The sequence below is a fragment of the Cladophialophora yegresii genome (genome assembly GCF_000585515.1).
Source record: "Cladophialophora yegresii CBS 114405 chromosome Unknown aczIN-supercont1.3, whole genome shotgun sequence".
NCBI lineage: Eukaryota > Fungi > Ascomycota > Eurotiomycetes > Chaetothyriales > Herpotrichiellaceae > Cladophialophora > Cladophialophora yegresii.
In genome coordinates this window covers 1,675,084-1,697,688 of record NW_006913047.1, presented here as the reverse complement: position 1 = coordinate 1,697,688, position 22,605 = coordinate 1,675,084, and the positions used below count along the sequence as shown (strand labels likewise).

General features: G+C 55.3%; 10 protein-coding genes across 10 annotated transcripts; 7 read left to right on the top strand and 3 right to left on the bottom strand.

Annotated features, from left to right (window-relative positions):
- Positions 1–327: 327 nt before the first annotated feature.
- Positions 328–838, top strand: A1O7_04327 (uncharacterized protein; the record flags this gene model as incomplete). Its single annotated transcript, XM_007758338.1, has 2 exons — positions 328–579; positions 632–838. The coding sequence occupies 2 exons, from the start codon at positions 328–330 to the stop codon at positions 836–838; spliced, it is 459 nt and encodes a 152-aa protein (XP_007756528.1).
- A 199-nt stretch (positions 839–1,037) lies between these two features.
- On the bottom strand, positions 1,038–5,229 carry A1O7_04326 (5-oxoprolinase (ATP-hydrolyzing); the record flags this gene model as incomplete). Its single annotated transcript, XM_007758337.1, has 4 exons — positions 1,038–1,169; positions 1,222–1,320; positions 1,360–5,121; positions 5,182–5,229. 4 exons carry the CDS (start codon positions 5,227–5,229, stop codon positions 1,038–1,040), a joined length of 4,041 nt encoding a protein of 1,346 aa, XP_007756527.1.
- Positions 5,230–5,955: 726 nt separating this feature from the next.
- Positions 5,956–7,289, bottom strand: A1O7_04325 (AUR protein kinase; the record flags this gene model as incomplete). Its single annotated transcript, XM_007758336.1, has 3 exons — positions 5,956–6,102; positions 6,163–7,143; positions 7,200–7,289. The coding sequence occupies 3 exons, from the start codon at positions 7,287–7,289 to the stop codon at positions 5,956–5,958; spliced, it is 1,218 nt and encodes a 405-aa protein (XP_007756526.1).
- Positions 7,290–7,688: 399 nt separating this feature from the next.
- A1O7_04324 (uncharacterized protein) lies at positions 7,689–8,519 on the top strand (the record flags this gene model as incomplete). The annotated part of the gene is made up of 1 exon (XM_007758335.1): positions 7,689–8,519. The coding sequence occupies one exon, from the start codon at positions 7,689–7,691 to the stop codon at positions 8,517–8,519; it is 831 nt and encodes a 276-aa protein (XP_007756525.1).
- Positions 8,520–9,552: 1,033 nt separating this feature from the next.
- On the top strand, positions 9,553–10,605 carry A1O7_04323 (uncharacterized protein; the record flags this gene model as incomplete). Its single annotated transcript, XM_007758334.1, has 1 exon — positions 9,553–10,605. The coding sequence occupies exon 1, from the start codon at positions 9,562–9,564 to the stop codon at positions 10,603–10,605; it is 1,044 nt and encodes a 347-aa protein (XP_007756524.1). The 5' UTR covers positions 9,553–9,561.
- A 923-nt stretch (positions 10,606–11,528) lies between these two features.
- A1O7_04322 (acetyltransferase) lies at positions 11,529–13,239 on the top strand (the record flags this gene model as incomplete). Its single annotated transcript, XM_007758333.1, has 2 exons — positions 11,529–12,059; positions 12,115–13,239. 2 exons carry the CDS (start codon positions 11,529–11,531, stop codon positions 13,237–13,239), a joined length of 1,656 nt encoding a protein of 551 aa, XP_007756523.1.
- A 537-nt stretch (positions 13,240–13,776) lies between these two features.
- On the top strand, positions 13,777–15,467 carry A1O7_04321 (uncharacterized protein; the record flags this gene model as incomplete). The annotated part of the gene is made up of 2 exons (XM_007758332.1): positions 13,777–14,379; positions 14,439–15,467. 2 exons carry the CDS (start codon positions 13,777–13,779, stop codon positions 15,465–15,467), a joined length of 1,632 nt encoding a protein of 543 aa, XP_007756522.1.
- A 145-nt stretch (positions 15,468–15,612) lies between these two features.
- A1O7_04320 (uncharacterized protein) lies at positions 15,613–17,249 on the bottom strand (the record flags this gene model as incomplete). Its single annotated transcript, XM_007758331.1, has 2 exons — positions 15,613–15,711; positions 15,762–17,249. 2 exons carry the CDS (start codon positions 17,247–17,249, stop codon positions 15,613–15,615), a joined length of 1,587 nt encoding a protein of 528 aa, XP_007756521.1.
- Positions 17,250–17,917: 668 nt separating this feature from the next.
- On the top strand, positions 17,918–19,428 carry A1O7_04319 (uncharacterized protein; the record flags this gene model as incomplete). Its single annotated transcript, XM_007758330.1, has 2 exons — positions 17,918–18,502; positions 18,559–19,428. 2 exons carry the CDS (start codon positions 17,918–17,920, stop codon positions 19,426–19,428), a joined length of 1,455 nt encoding a protein of 484 aa, XP_007756520.1.
- Positions 19,429–20,199: 771 nt separating this feature from the next.
- Positions 20,200–22,534, top strand: A1O7_04318 (uncharacterized protein; the record flags this gene model as incomplete). The annotated part of the gene is made up of 6 exons (XM_007758329.1): positions 20,200–20,304; positions 20,430–20,500; positions 20,641–20,932; positions 20,997–21,657; positions 21,751–22,031; positions 22,301–22,534. The coding sequence occupies 6 exons, from the start codon at positions 20,200–20,202 to the stop codon at positions 22,532–22,534; spliced, it is 1,644 nt and encodes a 547-aa protein (XP_007756519.1).
- Between the last annotated feature and the right edge of the window lie 71 nt (positions 22,535–22,605).

The window sequence follows — 22,605 nt, the reverse complement described above, 5'->3', positions numbered from 1 at the left end:
CTGTCTGGCTCGTGACCATGGCGCTAAACCCTTTTCTGAAGATGACGTTACTCAACTCGGTCGCGCTTTCCGTTTGTCAATTGGTGCCACTCGGTCCCTAATCGAGCAAAAACCACCGACGCACAGCGACGCGCTTGACGTAAGCTGGGGAACGCGGTCGACCCGACCGAGATGAAGACCAAGAACAAGAGCAAAGCCAAAGACAAGGCTGCCTCATCGCCGAGCACCTCGACACCCAAGAAAGATCACCTCAAGAATCGGTCACACCCCTACACCTTTGAGCACCTCCATAACGCCTACATCACTTCTCTCTCACACGGCAATACCATGCCGTTTACCAAGAAGAGGAAGTCCGCAGCCGACTCAGATGTTGACGACGTCCCCACCTCGAAACGCGGCAAAGGTACCTCGGGTAATGCCTTTCGACCATCGTCCAAAGTCCAGGTCGATGCGGACGGAAACAAGTACTGGGAAATCGCAAAGGCCCGGCGAGTGACCCTTTCCGAGTACAAAGGACAAACCATGGTCGGGATCAGAGAGTACTACGAAAAGGATGGCCAGTGGTTGCCAGGCAAGAAGGTACCGTCACACCACTTTCTGACTATCAGGTGACTTGCTCACGATCATGCAGGGCATTTCCTTGACCCTTGACCAATACTCCGCTCTCATCCAAATCACGCCGCAGATTGAGGACCTGCTCAAGTCGCAAGGCGAGAAAGTGCCACGACCGAATTACAGTGGGAATGCGCCGGCAGAGGATGACGAGCAAGATGACAACGAAGGGGAGCAAAGAGACGCGAAGCCGAACATCGATGCTACGAGTGATGAAGATGAATGAGCAGAGTGATAACAAAACTACCATGAGATCTTCCTTGATCGAAGTCCAAGCAGAAACAGACTGCTTCCCACTCGCCATACCCTGAAAGGACGAGAGGGAACTAAGGGCCAACAGAGTACTGTGTCAGAAGCATTAAGGTATGTCTTGCACACACCCAGTGAAGTCGAGAAGGATGTTTACCAAGTGGTCGCAGGCATCATCATGAGCTGGACTCCCACTCTGCCAACCTGGAAGCCAGGCTACCCTTCTTCCAATGCTTCTCAAAGTCCTCTTTCAGATCGACCTGAGACTTCTCTCCAGGTTTGCCATAGCCTCCACCACCCGGCGTCATCTGGGAGAACACGAGTCAGCATACTGTGAGAAGAACGAGAGATGACACTTACCACAATGATTCGCTCTCCAGGCTGCATGCTGGCTGTGTTCTTCGCTCCCATGCTGATGAACCGCTTTTCATACTCCTCTTCACCTCCGTCATCCCTCCTCTTCCCCTCGTGTTCACCGCCCGTTCCCTTGCTCTTGACCTTCTTGACCTTCCTTACCCAGATGTTCTTCCCGCACTGTGCATCACCACCACCGTGCAAACCATATGGCCTGTACACTCTCCTCTCACTCAGGATACTGACCTGCACAGGAATGCGGAATTCAATGTCCCGAACGACCCCATCACCGCCCCTGTGTTGTCCAACGCCCCCACTTCCCGCTCTGAGGCTGAACTCCCTCAATATGACAGGATATCTCCTCTCGAACACCTCTGCGTCCGTGATCCTGGTATTAGTCATGTGCGTATGCACACCGCTTGTGCCCTCCCAATCCTTTCCCGCGCCACTGCCTCCCGCAATCGTCTCATAATACCCGAAGCCTTTCGTCTCGGTCCCTCCCTTCAGATTTCCGCCAAACCCGAACGTTAAATTGTTGCAATCACCCTGACTCGCGGCACACGCTTCGAAGCATTTGAACACCACGTCCGTTACCCTCTGACTGGTCAGTACATTCCCACCCACCACCGCGGCCTTTTCACTCGGAGACAAGAAGCTGCCGGGCGGGATGCGCACGTCAACGGGCTTCAGACATCCCTGGTTCAGCGGAATGTCCTGATCGATCAGACACCTCAGACAGTAAATGATGGCCGAATACGTCACCGCCTCTGGTGCATTGATGTTGCCGTAAACTTCTGGACCGGTTCCCTCAAAGTCGAATACCGCCTCCCCCTTCTCGGCGTCAATACTGATTTTCAGGGCTATGGGGGAGCCATCATCCATGTAATCCACGGCCTGCAAGTCCTTGCCCTCGAATCTCTTGGACACCTCTTTCAACAGCTCGCGCACAGACTTCTCTGCATTGTTCTGGATGTTCTGCATGTAGAACTGCACGACATCCTCGCCGTAGTCTTCAATCAACGCCGAGATCAAGTTGATACCCTTCTGATTTGCTGCGATCTGAGCTTTCAGGTCGTTCAAGTTGTCCGCGAGACATCGAGTGCCGCTACAATCGGGGTATTGCGCCGGCTCATCGTACAGCAGTTCGGTGATTTTCTTCTCATCGAACTTGCCCTCTGACACCAACTTCTCCGACTTGATCGCCGCGCCTTCCTGGTAGAGTTCGCGGCTATGAGGAGGCATGCTCCCCGGCAGGATGCCGCCAATATCAGCATGATGCGCCCGGCTGGCGACGTAGAAGATGATCTTGTCCCCACTGAAAGCGGGCGTCACGACCGTGATGTCCGGCAAGTGCGTGCCCCCGTATTCCGGGTGGTTCGAGACGACGACATCGCCCTTCTTGAGCTTGCCGCGCCAGATTTCCGCCTGCGTGCGCACACACGTCGACATACTCCCTAGATGGACTGGCAAGTGGGGTGCATTCGCGACAAGGCCACCCTGCTCGTCGAACAGCGCACAGCTGTAATCGAGGCGCTCCTTGACGTTGGTGCTGACGGACGTTTTCTGCAGAGCGCGGCCCATCTGTTCGGCGATGGCCATGAATCGGTGGGCGAAGATGGAGAGCAGGATCGGATCGACTTCTTCGGCGTTGGCCTTCTTGCTCGTCCCTTCCTCGCCAATGTTGATCATCACGTGGGTCTCGATGACCAGGGCCGACGCCCCCGGCGTGACGACGATGGTCTGCGTCCCGTCGGCGATGATTGCCGGTCCCGCCACGCGGGACCCGACCTCCAGATCCTCGAGTTTGTAGATCCTGGTATCCTGCCGTCCGCCTTCAAAGTACACCTTGGCGGTACTGTGGGCCTTTTCGGGCGCCACGTCCTGCGGTTTGATCTCTTTGAGCTGCTGGTCCGCCGTCTTGGACATGCCGCGGAAGGACTTGCCGATGCCGCGCACACGGACGTCGTCGACAATGGTGTCCCGGTCGGGCAGCGTGAAGCCGAATTCCTGTTCGTGCTGACGAACGAAGGCAGCGCCGAAGGCCCAGTCGTCGCCGTCGTACAGCTCCTCGGATTCCGACTGGGTAGGCTTGATGACCATCAATGCGGATTCCGTCCCGCGGTACCGCATGTTCAGGTATTCTTCGAACTCGATCGCGTCGTCGGCGAAGCCCTGGTCGTTGAGCCGTGTGCGGGACCGTTCCTTCAACTCGGCCATTTTCTTTTTGAGATCGTCGTGCGACGAGGAGTCGTCCCACACGTGGGACTCCGGGACTTGGGACTCATCGACCACGTCGGCGAGGGCCATGCCGTAGGCGGACAGCACCGAGGAGTATCTGTGCACGAGGATCTGTCGTATTCCCAAGGACTCGGCGATCGCGACGGCGTGTTGGCCACCTGCGCCGCCGAACGTGGCCAGGCGATGTTGTGATGTGTCGTGTCCTTTGGCTTCGGTGAGGGACCGGATGGGGCGGGTCATGGTCTCGTTGGCGATCTTGATGAAGCCGTAGGCAACTTCGTCGGCGGTCATGTGCGTGTCCGTCTGGCTGTTGATCTCGTTGGTGAGTTCTTCGAAAAGCTTCCTGCTGGCTTCCGGGTCGAGGCCCTCGTCTTCGTTCTTGCCGAAGATCTTGGGGAAGAACTCTGGTAACAGACGACCAAGGAAGAGATTGGCGTCTGTGACGGTCAAGGGGCCGCCTTTTCTGTAGCATGCTGGCCCGGGATGCGCGCCCGCGGACTCGGGGCCGACGACGAAGAGGCCGTTTCTGAAGAAGAGCCGGGACCCGCCGCCTGCTGCGACGGTGTTGATGTCCAGCTGGGGTGATTGGATTGTCACTCCCGCTGTGGTGGTTTCGAAGACGTGCTCGTAGCGGCCTTGCCCATACCGACTGACGTCTGTGCTTGTGCCGCCCATGTCGAAGCCGATGACGGGCGTCTTGGTCTCTCGGTCATAGGACGTCAGCGCGTAGCCGACCACGCCACCCGCCGGCCCGGACAGGATGGCACGCAGGCCGGAGAATTGGTCGACATCGACGAGGCCGCCGTCAGACTGCATGAACTCGCATCTGGCGCCTTTCTCGCCTTCTTCCTTCTTCACACTCTCGGTGCCGAGGCCACCTTCGAACCCGGCTTGAAATCCCGCGATGTACTTCTTGATGGCGGGAGTGAGGTACGCATCTGCGCACGCCGACGTTGCTCGAGGTACCAGCTTGATCATGGGCATCAGCGCGTGGCTCAGACTGACGTGCTGGAAGCCAATCTCGTGGGCGAGCTTGCCGACCAAGGCTTCATGATCGGGGAATGTATACCCGTGCATCAAGCATACAGCGATGCTTCGGAATCCCTCCTCGTAAAGCTGTTTGAGCTGCTCCTTGATCTTACCTTCCTCTGGCCGCCGCAGTATCCGGACAGCTTCACCCGAGAGGCCTTCCACAAGGTCGTGGTTCTTAAAGTCCTCATGCTTGGCTTCCGCTTTGGTCTGGTGTCTCTCAGGATCCTCGGCATAGTCTTCTAGTGTGACTCGCTCGTCGACCTCGACCACCTTCTGATACAGGACGTCGGGCCTCCGGATGGCCAAATCAAAGATCTTTGGCCTGGACTGGTTACCGATCTCCAAGCAGTCCTTGAACCCGCGGGTGACCACCATGGCCATCTTCTCTCCCTTCCGCTCAAGCAAGGCATTGGTAGCGACTGTCGTTCCCATACGGATACTCTCGATCTTACTCGTGTCGAGAGGCTCACCTCTGGGGATTTCACGCCTCGTGAACTTCGACATGAGCCGTCGAATGCCTTCCAGGGGAGCATCTTCGTAGTTCGATGGATCCTCTGAGAGCAGTTTAATGACGATGTCATCTTCCATACGCCCTGTGCCCGGATTACCGACACAGTCGGTGAAGGTGCCCCCTCGCTGTTCAAGTCAATGGGTGAGACTTGGTAACGACAAACTTTGTGCATGATTCAGACTTACGTCAATGGCAATGCGAATGCCTCCCTCACCTCTTCCGGCGTCTCCCATGATTACTGCAGATCAGGATACTCACACAGACAAGAGATGCCGTAAGAGATGCAAAGGAAATGAATTTATCCTCTCCAGGTTTCATATGCCCTCTGGGAGCCTTCTACCTGCTCGGACAGTGTCGCGAGAGCCTCACGGGTTCCTCAAGGAGGAGAAGTCCGCATCAATAATAATCGGCCTCCACTTGCCGACAGTCCAGTAGGAATGCTACACAGAAGACGTCGTACTAGTGGCACTTCACCCTGTGCAAAGTCTGATGTCTCTGTGTACTTTATAGACTTCCTCGGTGACAACAGATAGCTCACTCGACAGCAAGCAAGAAGAACACAAGCTTCAAGACAGTTAGATCTGCATTGGTGGGTGGGCAGAAAAGTTCTGTGAGATCCGAGGTCAGAGTTGCGTCATAGTCACGGTGCTTGATGCTGTTGGACTTCACCGGATCAATACGGCGGAATTATAGTGAGCCAACCGTAGCATTGAAAGTGTCTGCTTTCTTACACACAGACAGAAGCAGCTGAGTCCTATGGAAGATGCCCCTCTCCAACAGTTGTCTTTGAATAAACATGATCGGCCATTCCTTTCAAAGATGAACGCCATATCTGTTGCCTGCCTGATACCGATCCAAGTCCGTCGCTCATGCTTCGTGAAAAGGACCCGTCAATAAATTCATAATCCCGCTGCGGCCATCAGGCCGTCCACATCTCAGTCGAGCCGAAGGACCACTCATCACTCTGAGCTTGACCCTCTGCTGCTACTACTCGATGCTCTCTCAAAAGCACGTTCGCCACCTTTTGTTACGCAGTGTTTGACAATCCAGGGATGCTGGAGGACGTCTTCGAGTGGGATACGCTTTTCAGGATCCAGCACCAAGAGCTGTGCAATAGATATTAGCGGCCTCCATTTGCATCAGGTCAACAACAGGAAAAGACTCACCCGCATGATGAGATCTCTGGCCTCAGAGCTCACGAAGCTTGGAACTTTCATGTCACACCGCGCAATTCTCCGCTGTGTCATAATGGTTGTGTCCTCGAAGGGCGCTTCACCGACAAGAAACTCGTACGTAAGGACACCCAGACTCCACAGGTCGACCTTCTCGTTGTAGAAATTGTCAGAGCTGCCGGGTTTGAGCATCTCTGGTGGTAGGTAATCCAGTGTACCGCACATGGTCTGTCTCCTGTTATTGGGAGCGTGAACTGACCAGCCGAAATCGGAGATCTTGATTTCGCCGTGGATACCGACGAGGATATTTTCAGGCTTGATGTCCCGATGCATGACATGCTTCTTGTGCAGATACTTTAGGGCAGCAGCCATCTGGGCAATATATTGTGCCGCCTTCCATTCTGGGAACCGACCTTCCTTCCGGAGGTGCTTGTACAACTCACCCTTGCCGGCAAACTCGAGGATCAGAAACACTCGCTTGCTGTCATGGAAATGACCAAACAGCCTTAGGATGTTGGGATGTCTCAGGTTGGACTGGATCTCGATTTCTCGTCGGACTTGCTTCTCGACTTTGCCTTGCTGCAGTTCCGACTTGTGAAGAACCTTGAGCGCGCACACGAATCCCGACGATCTTTCCCGGGCGAGGTAGACTCGTCCGAACTTTCCTTTCCCAAGGGGCTTCCCAATCTCAAACATGCCAAGGTGGAACTGTTTGGGTGCTTGTGGTTGATCGAAGAAATACTTGGCAGTGGCTCTGCTCCGGATCGACTCATCGCTCTCGTCCGACTCCCTGGCTGCTTGCAGTGCGACTCTGACCGGTGAAGGAGGATGGGTAGGAACGGTCGTGGTTGTTGTGATGGTTGCAATGGAGGCTACGTTCTGTTTAGAGTCCCCGGTCACTTGGAGAGGGTATTTGACGAGGTTCGTTCGTGCTTGCGTTGATGATAACGTCGGTATAGCACCTGCAGGCGCCGTCTGTGACCCTACTGTCAGCACCGCAATGGTACGCTGTGTGCAATGAGGGAAGCTACCTTGGATTTGAGAATTGTCGCAGTTGGAGCTTCATTCTCATCATTGACGGTAAGGTGCTCGAAGCGAGACTCTAGTGTTTTCGTGGCCATGATGCAGAAGTTGTCAGAAGGGACAATAATCAGACAGGTGTTAGCAGTCGCTGATCAGATCTGCGGATGGCGAATAAGGGAAAGGGAGGTGTGCTCGTTATATCGTAGTCGGCGGGTTTCGGCGTTCGGTGATGAACGGAAGAGACACAGCAGTAAACAATGTTGGGCGTCATAGCAACCACAGCCTCGCCACGCCGCTTTTGCCACGAGGCTGAGATGTCCCCGCACTGACACTTTTCCATAGTACTGAGGATGGCACAGACCCTTAATTGGCCCTGCGCTTTGTTCTGGTCTTCTACATTTGCTCAGCGCCGACGTCAAATCAGCTTCCTCCCACGGCTTTGTGTCGCTCTTCAACTCCTACCGGCTTGGAGCGACGTGTTCATCTGCCTCGTCATCATGGCGGTCAATGGCCATCGGGCGCCTAATGGCATTAACACGACCTTTCCCTCGCCTACCGCTGCTCCTCCACGGGCATTCTCGATCGAGGGATTTCGTGTCCAGACCCAGAAGTTACCGATCTTGAAGGCCGGACCCATTGAAGAGATGACTAAAATGTTGGGGATTGCGCCGCCTGAGATGATCTTTGGTGACAACCTCGTCACGATCGAGCATTCGGCCTCCCAATGGGGAATCAAGTTTGACGCGTTCGGAGCTCTAGATCGTGTTGACAGGACCGGCGAGCGACGGTTGAAGGTGGCCTACTCCCAGGAATGGCAACAGAGCAGGGAAGATCAACATGATATCAAAGAAGTCGTAAAGCCATTCGATTGGTCCTACACCACTGACTACAAAGGTGACCTTGCTCCGGGGAGCCGGGAATTCCAGGCTTCTGAAGACCCCATCCCACTCGAATTACTCAAGCGACCGGACCCCATTTTGTTCTTCGACGACGTGGTACTTTACGAGGACGAGCTCGCTGATAACGGCATTACGATGCTCTCCTGCAAAATCCGAGTCATGCCTGCACGATTACTCCTCCTCTGCCGCTTCTTTATGAGACTTGATAATGTTCTTGTCAGGTTGCGAGATACCAGAGTATACGTCGACTTTGGGAAGAAAGAGGTAATCAGAGAATACATAGCGAAGGAAGAGGCATACAGCAAAATTTGTGACGGTTTGGCAAGCAGAAGAGACGATGTCACTGCTGTGCTCCGCGACCCAAATCAGATGGCCGACCTCTTGCCTGTAGTTGAAAAAACCCTGGAGCGAGTCGGGCTGGGCACTTGAAGTCTGGCACGGGTACTTACCAGAGGCGTGCGTCGTGCTTGACACGAGTCCACCTTTTCCAATAGAGCTGTGTGGTGAGTTGTATGGGGACGCCGCTAGCCTCCGGGTGCGGGACCGCAGGAAGTCATGCATCAATCCGCCAGAGGAACTGCGCAACATCCCTTGAGACATGCATCCGGTTGCCGGTTTCAAACAAGACGAGCAACTGCCCTACCAGCAGAATGCGACAAATCCTTGCAGAGAGTTCGCCTCCGGTTCGCTAATTCAGACTCTCGGTATTGTATTGGGCCTTCTTCTCAGATCACAGCAGAAGAAAATCAGCTCAGCTTCAAAGGGGAGCTGTTGGAGGAGACCGGTAATCTAGGTACCGGCTGCGCGGACTCTCTACCTGGGTGCTACCAGCTGCTACCGTAGCCTCCCACCACTGGGTTACTCTACCTTTCCATTCGGATCGCAGTTCTTGAGGGCGGAGTAGTGGCTATGTGAGCGTCTTGTTGCTAGATCTATTCATCTCTCGGCTATCAGGGCAACATCATCTCAAAGGACGCGCTCTGGGCCTGAAACGCGTCCTCAGGCTGTCAACCCCGGAAGCTCTTCCGACTCTGGCGGAGCGAAGCGAATGTGGCAGCTCAGGCCAATTTCCCCTGGCTGAAAGTGGCTAGATGTCAACTTCAAGCCTCACCAGCCTGGCCAATAAAATCACGTCTTCTTCAGCCTTCCACGAACCATGGTCCACGCTGGCTCAAGAGCTGTGGTGACCCTGACTCTCGGCGCGTTTAGTACAAAGCCACAGAATCCGCATAGGGGAGATGACATCGGATTTGCGCTCGAGAGACATGAACTTCTCGACAAGGCGCTCGCATATCTCCCGAGGCAGCACCTGACCAGGTTTGACACGCCCCCCCATAACTCCATGACTTGACACGCCCCCCCATAACTCCATGACTTGACACGGCCCCCCATAACTCCATGACTTGGACCACCTTCCATCCATTTCCAACACAGATCTCGCCTTGCTCGTCGTCTTCAGTGCCGTGGCACGATGTGCCAGCGCCGTGGATTCTGGGCTTTGGCTGTGGCTGTCTGCCTTGCCTTCGCCGATGCACAGTCTTCAGTTCCCATTGCGACTGAACCGATCCTGGTGACAGCAACGGTGCCAACAGTCCTGCCCTCATTCGTCACGGTCTATTCTGTCGTGCCTGCAACCGATGCCGCGCCGAACCAAGTGACGATCGTTACAACAACGATCGATGGCACCGCGACAACTATAACTTCTGCGGCAGTCGTTGCCGGCTCTGTCACTAGCACTATCGTTTCGACCATCTCTTTTACAACGAGTCAAATTGTTGTCAGTACTGTTGGCTATTCAACAATCTATGGTCCAGATCAAACAACAGCAGCTGTCCCTAGCATATCTGAGACAGCTATATCTACCTCAGCAATAGCTGGGTCGACTGCACCGATTGCTTCGGAGCCAGTGTCGACGACCTCATCATCCTACCACACCACTAGCCTTACAGCTTCTACTACTCCTTCTTTGGCCGCGACTACATCGAGGAATGCGTCCAGTGCATCCACAATTGGTGACAACAATCCGTCATCTACATCGACCCCGTCGTCTCATAATGGGGGCCTTTCTACCGGTGCCAAGGCCGGAATTGGCATTGCCGTTGCCCTGCTAGTTATTCTTTTGGTTGTTCTATCCTTCTTTCTGGGCCAGCGTTGTACGCGTCGTCGCAACAATATCTCGAGAGTCACGCCTGATGAAGACTCTGTCGACGAAAAGGACACATTCCAGGCCGGACGCCCTTACGAGACCACTGGCCCTCACGCCGCTTCGTCCGCACACACTAGTGATAAAACGAATGCCTATTCCACGAATACTACGGCAGTTGGGAGCGGTTCTCCGCCCGTAAGTGGGCGTTCCTACCACAACCCGGGTTCACCTCCAAGGGAACATCGTTACGAAGATTCAGAACTATCAGCCCTTCCGCCAATCACGAACGAAGACAGCCAAATGTATGTCGGGGTTCCTGCCCACATGTCAGGCTCGAAACGTTGGAGTATGAAAGAATTCATGAAGTGAAGGATCCAATGGTGTTATGATAATCAAGCGGATACACAAGGTCTCCATCGCAGTTCATCCCTGTTCCGCCGAGCAGATATCTCAAGAATGTGGAGGTCACCAAGAAGTCCCCATCCTGAGAAGCCTCACCACGGCAATCAAGTCCGGAGCTGGTTACTGCCTCTCGCCAGGCATAGCATCGGCATCCCCCCGAGGATCCAAACCTAGAACGACGCCTCGCCCTGATTTTGCTTATACCTTGGATCAAGGGTGGCCCTAGCCGAGCTACACAACCCGGAGTCGGGTCCTAACAGCACATTCATTTCACCACAGGCCTATCAACTTCCGTCAACGTAATGGGCATGGCCGCTTCAACTTGGTGGGCACTTCCGCGGAAATGAGATCACAGCTCGAGTACGTGGCTTTTTACGCACTGTCGGGGTACACCTTGGTCGCCTCGGAAAACAGAACATAGGTACACAAGGGCCGTTGTCCAGTCCGTAATATGTAGTGTGTAATTCCAATCCTTTGGCAGGGCTACCGCCTCCCCAGCATCACTTGGATCTGAATTCCACTGCTTTGTTTGCTTGGTTGTTCAACCTGTACGGCCATGGAAGCACCAGAAACACCCAACCTCTACCACCTACTGTGTATATGCTACCTAGGTAGGCACCTGGGTGCGAGTGGTGGTAACCAGCAGCATGGGTCGTTATGTAATCAGTGCCAAGCCTCGCGTCACCGTGCCTGCCAAGCAGATCACGTGATGTGAGTTGGCGTCTAAATGGGGCGAAGCGCTCCGAACGTCGTCCCGAGTTTTCTCTCTTCTTCACTTCACGCCCGGGTGTATGCAGTGAAGTCCGCTGCCTGACTTTGGCTTGTTTATGAGAACCAGTTGCGACCTGCTAATTGGCCTGCTCTACCACTTTTGCGCCTGATGGTTAACGATGCCGGCTCTACTGGAGGATCCCGAAGCGCCCGTGATCTATCGGGCCTCGGGACAAGAGCCATATCCCACCTCAGATAACCCGCAAATACCATCGTCGATATTCCCAAGGCCTGTCACCCTTCGGGATCGTGTCACCGTTGCAACCCTGGTACCGTTCTTCTCCCCAGATGCCGTGCCCAAGAGGCTTCTCGCATACCTCTCGGAGCAGCTCAATAAGGAAATCGAAGGCGGCGACACGTATCCAATGATCGATCCATTGCCACTGGAGACCTTCGGCCCGTATTGGTTTGGGAACTTTGGCGCTGTGATGGTCCTCGGTGATATTGGGGGAATCGAGGCAGTGGCGGAGATGGATACGAACGGCGTTGACTGGAACAAGAAATGCCTGGGGAGCTTCTACATCAAGCCAAACTACCCTGGTCGAAGCAGCCATGTTTGCAACGGTGGGTTTCTGGTAACGCCTGCGGCTCGCAACAAGGGCGTCGGAAAGTCTATGGGCCAATGCTACCTGGATTGGGCACCCGGGTTGGTAGGTTTGGCGTCGATGGAGACAGCCTGAAGCAGAGAAAGCTGATAGTCACCAGGGATACACCTATTCGGTCTTCAACCTGGTTTACGAATCCAATACGGCTTCTACAAAGATTTGGGACTCGCTCGGTTTCAAGCGCATTGGTCGAGTCCCTGGGTGTGGCCACTTGAAATCCTCGGACGAACCCGTTGATGCCATCATATATGGCAGAGACCTCAAATCTGAGGGCGAGAGTGACGTCTCGGAAGAACGCTTCGATAAAATACGCTACTACCTGAGACATTTACTGTACCCTCAGGGGGCGGATCGTTCCGAGAAAAGTCGTCTTCGAAGCGCGGCCACCCACTACAAACTGGTGCCGGGTGAGGACGGTGGCGCCGAGAAGCTCTTTTTGAAGGACAAGGAGGTCATCTCCGACTCGAACGCACAGTACGAGATAGCCAAGCGGATTCATCTCCAGTCGCACGCCGGGATCAACAAGACAACGGCCATCATCGCGACCAAATATCATTGGATCCGGATCAAAGAAACCGTCAGCCACGTCATCAAGAATTGCCCGGAATGCAAAGACGTGAACAAGCCCCCGATTTTGCGGTCGGAGAACCGGCCTGGCCGAAGCAAGACGATTGATGAAGCGCCGCCCAATCTGCCCCAAGTCCAAGCACCAGCACCAGCGCCTCCGCCGCCACCGCCACCAGACCTGCAGCGCTTGCCACAGGACGCTCGAGATCTCCCGGCCAGTCACATGTCAGAGCACGATTTCGCAGCCATACAGCAGCCTATGGACCTGTCTAGTGATCATGACCACCTAGTGGCAGACCATGATCCTCACCTGGATCCGTACGACGAAATGGCAATTGACCCGCAGATCATGGAACAAATACAGGCACAGCTGGCTGGAGCCTATGATCCGAACGGCCATGCGTACGACCCAACTGGATTGTCGTCGTTCGCAAACACGCCGCATCTCCCGCCACACCATGAACCCAATGACTTTGACCGACCACCAGAGCATCACTTCATCCCTGGTGCCGATCAGCAACTAATGGCACACGATCACGTGATGGACGATGGTAGCGGGCCAGGTCCTGGACTGAATGATATGCAGCCAATGCAGCATGTCTTGCCCATGGACTACATCGAGCCTGGGAATCAAGCACGATTCAAGCTGGAGCAGTAAATTGGGTACTGGCGTTTGGTGTCTGTGGAGTAAGGTCGATGTCACCATCATGTGAACACGACGACAATAAAGCAGGACTACTGACTCCTGTTAGCAATTGCTAGAACTGGCAACGAGGAGTGCGGAGTTGGGAGGTTACGGTCAGGACGGGGTGCATGCTTTTGACAACTACCCCCGGTGCTTGGATACATAAAAAGGCCCGCCAGTGATAGATCAAAGATGCGAAGCTGTGGATAACATGGTGGAAACGCGAACGGCTTGACCTCAATCGATGAAGTGACATGCATAGGAGATTGACTTGAAGTCGTCCAGCTGACGTGCTGCTTCATCTCTCACTCCGTTCTGTTGTCAGGGCTGCAAGAGACAAGTCTGACGAACCGCTCCCCCTCGATGCGCGTGAATGCGCCACAAATGCAGGTGCCATATGCCCGCGTCAGACTTTGACATTCCTCCATCTCTCGATTACTAAGTCCTCCACTGGCTTCTCCCATCGCTGGAAATGCTGCGACTACCCTTCCTGATCATGCACACGCGAACATGGACGTGAAGCAGGCTCCCCGGCCGACGCGTCCGCCGCGTCCGCCGCCTCGTTTGCGCGTCAAGACCGGCTGTCAAACGTGCCTCAAGCGCCGCAAGAAATGCCCCGAGAACCGACCGGTATGTGCAACTTGTGAACGGCTCCATCTCCCTTGTGTCTACCGGGAGTCAGCACCGCCCGCGGCGACTGACCTTGTCCGAGTAAGGGCGCAAGCTGTATCCGGTGTAGGGGCGAATCCGCCCGTGCTTTTACCTCTGACAGCCTCATTGAGCATCCGACCCGAGGGACTGAGAACGGAGCGCGACTGGAACGTGTTCCACTATTGTGCGACCAAGTACATGAACGTGATAACGTCACCAGAATCTCGAGCCAAGTTTCGAGACTTGTCCTTCGTCTTCGTTGTCGGCTACGACAAGCCATGGGTCGTGCATGCCGCCCTTGCACCCGCCGCGCTCCACGCCTCATTCTCTTCCTTGATCACCAAAGAGGACGCCGTGCTCTACTCCCAGAGTGCCATTCGGGGGCTACGACAGTCTCTCCTGCCATCGGGACCTGCAACTCTTCGTCGGGATCCCTGTCTTGCGACCTCTTTGTTCCTCGCTGTCTTTGAGGGAGGTCCTCCCATCATATTCGAGATTGTTCTATTGCTGACTTCAGCTAGGATTTCTATTCGTCGCCCTTCAATGCGGGCTTGACGCACTTTCAAGCCATAGCGCAGATACTGGAGGCCCAGTTTGCTGCTTCGTCTCGCCTCGACATCAAGTCGCTGTCGATCCTGCACTTGAGTCTACTCGACGCGACCTTATATCACCTCTCCACCAGACTGATTCTGGAGAAAGACATTGATGCTATCTGGGACGCCTTCCCGTCAGCAACGGTCCGCAAATACATCGAGGGACATGAACGTGAAGCGAGAGATGTCCACGGCCAGCGACCAATCTTACCCGTGCTCGGTAGGACACCGCCCGCTTTATTCGTCCTAATCTTCCAGGTCACCTTGCTGAGCCGCCAACTCCCGGCTCCTGGGGATGAGCACCACGGGCACGCTTTCCACTACTTGATCGAACTAGACCGCATCCAAGATAGCTACCCTATTGTCCGCAGCGATGCAAATACGGCCTGGGACGCTCATGGGACCGCCGCTTCTCATAACACCGAGCTTGCGGCGAAGCTCTACTTCCTCGCCGCCAGAATATTTGTGGCCAAGGTCGTTAATCCCAAGGGAACCACTTCTACGTCACTCCAAATCCAGACTTTGCTTGTGAAGGGAATGGCCTTGCTGGAACTGTTCGATACGACTGTGTCTTGCGGACAATTCATTTGCTGGCCTCTGTTAATCTTGGGCTGTGCAGCATGTGCAACAACCGGTTCAGAAGCTGTACAATGTGGCGATGAGCTTGAGGTCCACCGTGGGCAGATGCGACGTCTTATCCGGGAAAGACTCCAGCAGATCTGGAATGTCTCATATTCAGGCTATGTGCAGAGAACCTTGGGCGCCCTCGAAAAGGTCTGGAAGCTGCCCAGTATCATTGCGCGGACACCTACAACTGGGTCTCAACTTCGCGGCGTAGAAGTGGTATATGACGGACTCCAGGCACTGCTTTCCAAAAATGGCCTTGGAGTCGCCTTTCCCGCAGGCAATTCCAGAGATGGAGATAGAAGACGCTTTTGCCCGCACTCATGCTTTTAAGCATCTGTCAATGATTCGAGCCACCCTCAGGCACTCCTCGTCACGCATACGGCTTGTGAAAACCTGGATGGAGCATGGCGCCCCATCCTGCACTTCCGGGTCATCTGGCACATCCTGTTAGCAGGTTGTCGGCGTGAGGGATGGGTCACTGACAAGCAGGGCCAGCCTGATGTGGCTGCACTGTGAATGGCGCGCGGTCGAGCTGCTTCGAAGTTTTGGAGAAGGGAATGACACAGGCCGGATACTGTCAATGTCAGCACTTGCCTTTCCAACGACCCTATGGCCGAGACCCACGTCGAGTAAATTGAGGTGAGCAGTGTAAGGAGGCCAGCCGTATGTGTCATGTGGCACTGCCGTGTTCTGCGCTGGAGGCCCAAGGACCGCGTCCAATCTCAAGTCTGACCATAACTTTCGCCAATCCTCAGACAATTCTTGACGTTTGACTGTCAAAGCTGCGTATTGCTGCAGTTTACCAAGCTTGCTGATCTCCGGCACGAACCTCCTCTCACCGCGGTTGGCCGGCTGGTGCTGCGCCGCGACTGAAGGGACAGGAGGCTCGCCGCTCGCTTTGATGTTTCCAACGGGAGTTTCTGTCTCGAGGGTGAAGAGTAAGGCAGCGACCTCGGTGGCGTCAGCGACATGCCCTTGTTCGGCGCTCAGCTGAATCACTTCGTGACCATCCGCCTGGACTCTCTTGATTGCTTCATCAAGTGCTCGCTTGACTGGTGGGTGTAACGGGTAGGAGGGATCTTCAGCCAGAGCTCCGACTCGCAGCTTGGACATAGCGATCGGGTCCAATTGCCGCCAGGGCACGTCTATCGCAGTCGAGTCCAAGGCTCCAGGAACGGAGCCAATGACTGCCTTGGTGAAAATCTCCATTGCCTCAAAATCATTCGCAAGTGGTCCAGCGCATGCAGTTATGGGTTTCCACCCCGGTAATCCAGGGTTTGCTTGGCCCCCATACGGAATCCGGGAGGACGTTGGCTTGAATCCATATGTGCCGCAACATAGTGCCGGGATGCGCACCGATCCAGCGACGTCCGTCCCTACGCCGAGAGGAGAGCCTCGGAACGCGACTAGTGCTCCTTCACCTCCACTCGACCCTCCAGCGCTCAGCGCTGTGTTGAGAGGATTTAGCGTTCGACCAAAGATGTTGTTGTGGGAGTCCGCCGTCATCAGCGTCATTGGAATGTTGGTCTTCACATATAGTACAGCCCCGAGGCTTAGCAAGATGTCGACAATTGGCGAATTCTCGGTGGACTTCTTCCCCAGGAATGATACGAATCCGATTGAGGCCTCAGTGCCAGCAACCTGGAACGAGTCCTTGAGACTGATTGGAAGCCCATGCAAAGGCCCAACCAGCTTGCCCTCGCTTCTTCGCTGATCAAGATACCTCGCTCTCTCGAGGGCTTGATCGAAGAATGTCTCTGTAAGACAGGAGATCAGCTGCTGAGCAATCGCTGCCCTCTTTGAGAACGCTGTCGTGACCTCGACAGAGGTGAATTGGCCCGAAGCAAGTTCTGCCAGCAACTCTTGCACGGTATAATTCTCGGTAATCGCAAGTTCACGGTCGGACAGGATGCCCGTCTTCCTGACCACGTCAAGGTCGATGAGTCGGTTGGGTTTCTTCTCGAGCGGCAAATCGAGGAGCTCCAACACCTTGGGGTGCACTTGCCATTCGCTCGGAATAGCATCGCGGCATTGCTTTTGCTTGTGTGCGACCTTTGTCTTCCAGTCTGTCAGGCTGTCGCTTGCTCCAGTGTCAGGACCCAAGCTCCCCATGGTGGCTATTTGTTTTAACAGGCGAGTATTGCCAGTGAGCGCCTCTCGAGTATTTGGTGTGCCAGAACGAGCGAAGAGAAGCACTGCGGTGAATTATTCACGTGCCGTCGTTATATTTCGGGTTTGCGAACGGAGGACGGTACCTATCCCGCCTTTCGGCAACGAGATGGTTATGCAAGACTTGCGTTCATTGGCTGATAAGGCCTTGGCTGGTTCTATACCGCATGAGCAGTCTGTTGGAAAGACCTAATTCCCATCGCTGTTGTCCGCACAGCGGCACAGGTCCGGTAACCCAATCACATCTCGTTGCGCCCTGCAGCTTTGGCGCGCCAATCGCAAGTCTATGCGCCATGATTGGCATCGCCCCCGGATTTGCTCGCTCTCTGGTGGAGAGTCCTTCTGCCGCTGGCAAGAAAATACATGCTCATGTCCGGCACTGGATTTCCCGGCTGCCACCGCAAAAGAAATCCAAAATCTACACAGAAGACCGCTGCCGCTTGCACTTTGATCCGAAATACCGTACGCGGCGGCTCTGACTTCTCGAGTCCATCACTTGAGAATCCCTCGATATAACTACTTTCTGGCTGGCAATAGTCGCGTGGACATCGACCTGCCTTTGGAGCTACCTGGCCACTCCTATATCTGGTCTCAGCCTGATAGGATCTGACATGGGCGACTCTGGGGGTAGTGCAATGCTGCACAAGTTAGCCTCGAGGCTTGATCGTGATCCAGGAACTCCAGTTGAAAGTCCGACCGAGTCATTCTGGCAAGTACCCCGCCACGAATTTGCAGACCAGCAGTCAGAGACTCTTCCCAAGGAGACCGATGTCGTCATCATTGGCTCAGGCATCACGGGTATCAGCATAGCACAGCATCTGCTCAGGCTCCTAGCCTCGTCGAAGATCACCATGCTTGAAGCTCGCTCGGCGATATCAGGAGCCACGGGTCGTAATGGGGGACACATCAAGGCTGTTCCATGGGCAGACTACTACGCCCTCAAAAACGCGATGGGGAAAGAAAGTGCAATGAAGATCACGAAATTCCGGTTAGCACATCTGGATGCTCTTGTCAATGAGGCGGCAGCATTGGGCGACGCGGGCGAGGTGGGCTTGGTGCGCCGCGTGGAAGGGGTGAGCGCCATCTTTGATCTGGAAGCGTGGCAAGCGGCCAAGCTCAAGCTGGAGGCCTGGCTTGAGGACTTTCCTGAGGAGCGCGAGCGGTGGACTATCCACGAAGGAGAAGTGGAATTGAAGGTGCGATCAGCCTTGGGCCACTGCATGGCTTGTGCTCGCTTGCTGATCTAAGTCAGAATCTCGGCATTGCCACTGCCTACGGATGCATAAAAGGCCCTGCTGGGGCTGCGTGGCCATATCGATTTCTAGGCGTGGTGATGTCGAAATTACTCGAGAGCGGACAGCTGACGCTCGAGACTCACACCCCCGTAACAGAAATACGTCGGAGCCAATCTTCCAGCCACCCATATGAAGTAGTCACAAGCAGAGGCACCATATCCACGAAGCAAGTCATTCACTGTACGAACGGGCACGCTGCTCACCTGCTTCCCTATTTGAGAGGAAGACTCTGGCCACTGAGGGGTCAGATGACAGTCCAGTCGGTGCCTCAGGACTTTCCACGACTGGGCGGCTCCAGGTCGTGGAGCACGATGTGGGCGAAAGGATTCGACTATATCACGCAATCCCCGGGCGATGACGGTTCGCTCTATCTCGGTGGCGGCTTCTTCCAAGGTGGTCCAGAAAAGGACGAGGATCTCGGCAATACTGATGACAGCCAGTTGAGTGCTCAGTGCCTTGTGCACCTCGAGACCGTGGCACGCAAAGCGTTTGTCCACGGCACAGGTGTCCAGATAGACAAGAAATGGACCGGCATCATGGGCTTCACAGGAGATGGACTCCCCCTGGTCGACCGTGTCCGCAGCTTCATGTCCGGGCGAGAAGAATGCCATTCCCAGGATGGTGGTGAATGGATCGCCGCTGGCTGGGACGGATACGGCATGGTCCATTGCTGGCTTGCGGGCAAAGCCCTTGCATGTATGGTGGCGGGCCGCGAGGAGCAGGTTCTCGACTGGTTTCCAAGGCACGAGTTCCGTTGCACGCAAGATCGTTTAGAGAAGATGAGCCCGGAAAGCGCACTCGCCCGTTTTCTCGGCTTGCTAGATTGATAAGGAACTGCGGCAACAGGAATGATATGGGCGACAATCATGAGAGTGAAGGTATCATGCGTCCAGGTTCAGAAGCCTGACGTGACTGCAAGCATGCGTTCGAATCTGACGACGAGGCGGACGAGGAAGGTGGTTGTAAACCACCAGATTAGGCAACTCCAGCCAGCTCATCCCGGTCGTTCGAGATGCTGGAGCATGAGAAGCGGCCTTGTCCATTTGACTGCATCGTTCGAGGCAGCAACTAGCGACCACGTGCCGCTGGATTGCGCATATCGATATGATTCGGCGCCGCTGCATCGGCCTTCCGCGCCAGACCTGCGGATATGGCCTCTCGTCGGTCTTCCTTCTCCGCGTTCCCTCTCGCACAACGGGTTGCCGACCACGCGATCTTCTGGCCTAGGCTGCCCTAGCTGCCACCAGACAGATAACTAGGCCGCTAAGTGAGTGGATGGTGGCAAAGACTAAACAAGCTCTCTAGCATTTCAGCACTTCAATGATAACGGCTCGACCCTGCCTCATCGGTGCATCATGGTGTACGGCCGGGTCGCGACAAGTCACCAGAGCTACAAAAAGGTCGTTCCTTTCCTGAGCAGAGCTCTAGCTATCATGGACTGACTGATTGATTGATCGCTTCTGTGCTTGATATACACGGTATACTGTATTCGGCGGATTTCGCGTTGTGATTTGTACAACGCACTCTTTCGGACCTTCGAGTCCCTCCTTCACCAATATACCGTCGTCACGCACGGCTAGATCAATACCAAAGTCACAATGGCATACGACAGACTCCCGCCCGGGACGCAAAGGATTGAGGATAAAACCGGGCAGAAGATTCTTCTTGCGCCTCAGCCGAATGCGGACCCCAACCAGCCTTTGGTACGTTCGATATGACGATGTCCCTGTCCACGAAACCAGAGTGGCACTTCACTCCTTTCTTCGTGTCCAGTCCAGTCCATCAATATGCAGAGCAACATGCTAACCCCAAGTCCCTCGATCAACAGAACTGGTCGCCATTCCGCAAGTCGCTACAGATGACGATTCTGTGTTTCTACGCGCTCATGGTCTTTGCGATGTGAGTACATACGTGTAGTCTGAGTATGGGTCTGGGTGCGAGTCTATTCGTTTCAGGACTCTCCCTCAACCTCCCCTCGGTTAAGCCTTACGCTACATCTCCGCCTGGCTGGATCGCTGACACTCCTTCTACGTACTCAGTCTCTGCGTCGCCGTCCCGCTATGGCAGGACTTCAACACCGAGCTCGGCATGAGCTACGCCGTGCTAAACGACGGGTACGCGACGAATATGGCCGCCCTGTCAGTCGGGTGTATCATCTTCGTGCCAATCGCGCTGCGCGTTGGACGCCGGCCCGTCTATCTCGCCACCGCGCTCATCATGCTGGCCGCGGCGATCTGGCAGGCGAAGATGCACACGGTCGGCGATATGATTGGGGCGAACGTCATTTCGGGACTTGCTGGCGCGGTCAACGAGGCGGTCTTTCAAGTCACGGTAGGTTCCGTCTATCCCGTGGCGTCTGTACAGTCGACCCCGGAACTGATTGCGCGCGACTTAGGTCTCCGACCTCTTCTTCGTCCACCAACGCGGGACCATGAACGGGATTTATCTGGCCATCGTCATCGTCGGGAACTACCTCGGCCCTGTCGCAGCAGGGTATGTGGCCGTCTCGCAGAACTGGAGATGGGTCTTCTGGTACTGCACCATCTTCATGGCCATCGTGGCGGTGGTCATGTTCTTCTTCCTCGAAGAAACTAAATACACCCCTCTGGTGACGGACGGTCGTGACATGGCGATTGATCAAGGAGGCCACGGCGACGGCCACGGCGACATGCTCGCCAAAGTCCACAGCACCACCAAAACTCCCACCACTACACGGCTAGGCTCCATTTCAGTCGATGCGACCGAGGCCGCGCAAAACACCGAACGCCGCCGCGTGGTGGAGATCGACCACTCGATCCCGCTCAAGTCGTACCGGCAACGGCACGCCCTCTGGTCTCTCGACAAGCAGGTGACGTCTGCGCAGCGGTCCCTGTGGATGCACTTTGTCCAGCCGTTTCAGATCCTCGTGACGTTTCCGGCCGTCATGTTCACGGCGCTGCAGTATGGGTTTTTGATTGCCATGTTGGCGATCCTGGCTGTCACGCAGGCGACGTTGTACCCGTTTCCGCCGTACAACTTTACGCCGATCGGCGTGGGGAATATGAATCTGCCGCCTGGTGAGTGCGACCCAGCGATATGAGATTGGGGATCTGCTCCCGCTTATATTGTACATATCAAAGTCATCAGCTAACATGGATACATACGCCCAGCTATCGGCGCGATCCTCGGCTCCCTCTTCGGCGGACCCCTCAACGACTACTTCATCCTCCAAGTCGCGAAACGCCGAGGCGGCATCTACGAGCCCGAGACGCGGCTGTGGCTGTTTCTGATCCCCGGCGCGTGCATGCCCGTGGGACTGTTCATGTACGGCCTGACCATCTCGCGGGGCATGAGCTGGCCGATCAACGCCGTGGGCGCGGGATTCATCGGCGCGGCCATCGGCGGGTGCGGCGATATAAGTTTGACGTATTGTCAGGATTGTTATCAATATGTGAGTCACGGAGTAACGGAGTGCGCAGCACGGAGTACGGAGGGTGGAGGACGGAGTCGAGTGCCCTACCTTGCCCTACCTTGCCCTATCTTGCCCTACCTTGCCTTGCCCTGCCCTATCTTGGGCTATCATGCACTGCCTTGCGCTATCATGCACTGCCTTGCGCTATCATGCACTGCCTTGCCCTGCCTTACCCTGCCGAACCATATCTGAATGCAATGGAGTTGATCCAAATTTTCTAACGCGGCGCTAACGACCTTCGCGTCTAGGTCCTCGGCGACGCCCTCACCGGCGTGGTCTTCGTGCGCAACATCATCTCCACGGGCCTGGTGTTTGCCGTGACGCCCTGGATGGCGGGAATGGGCGTTTACGACATGTTTGTGTTGCTGGGGTGTCTGAGCGTCGCTGTGGCGCTGACCTGTGTTCCCTTGATCATCTGGGGCCGGGAGTGGCGGGCGAGGTTGGCTGGGCGGTATGAGCATTTCGCGGCGAAGCAGTACTGAGGTCATAGGTGCTTGTATTGTAACACTGTAGGTTGGCGTCGCTGTGCGATACACTGAGACTCGGCCGATGA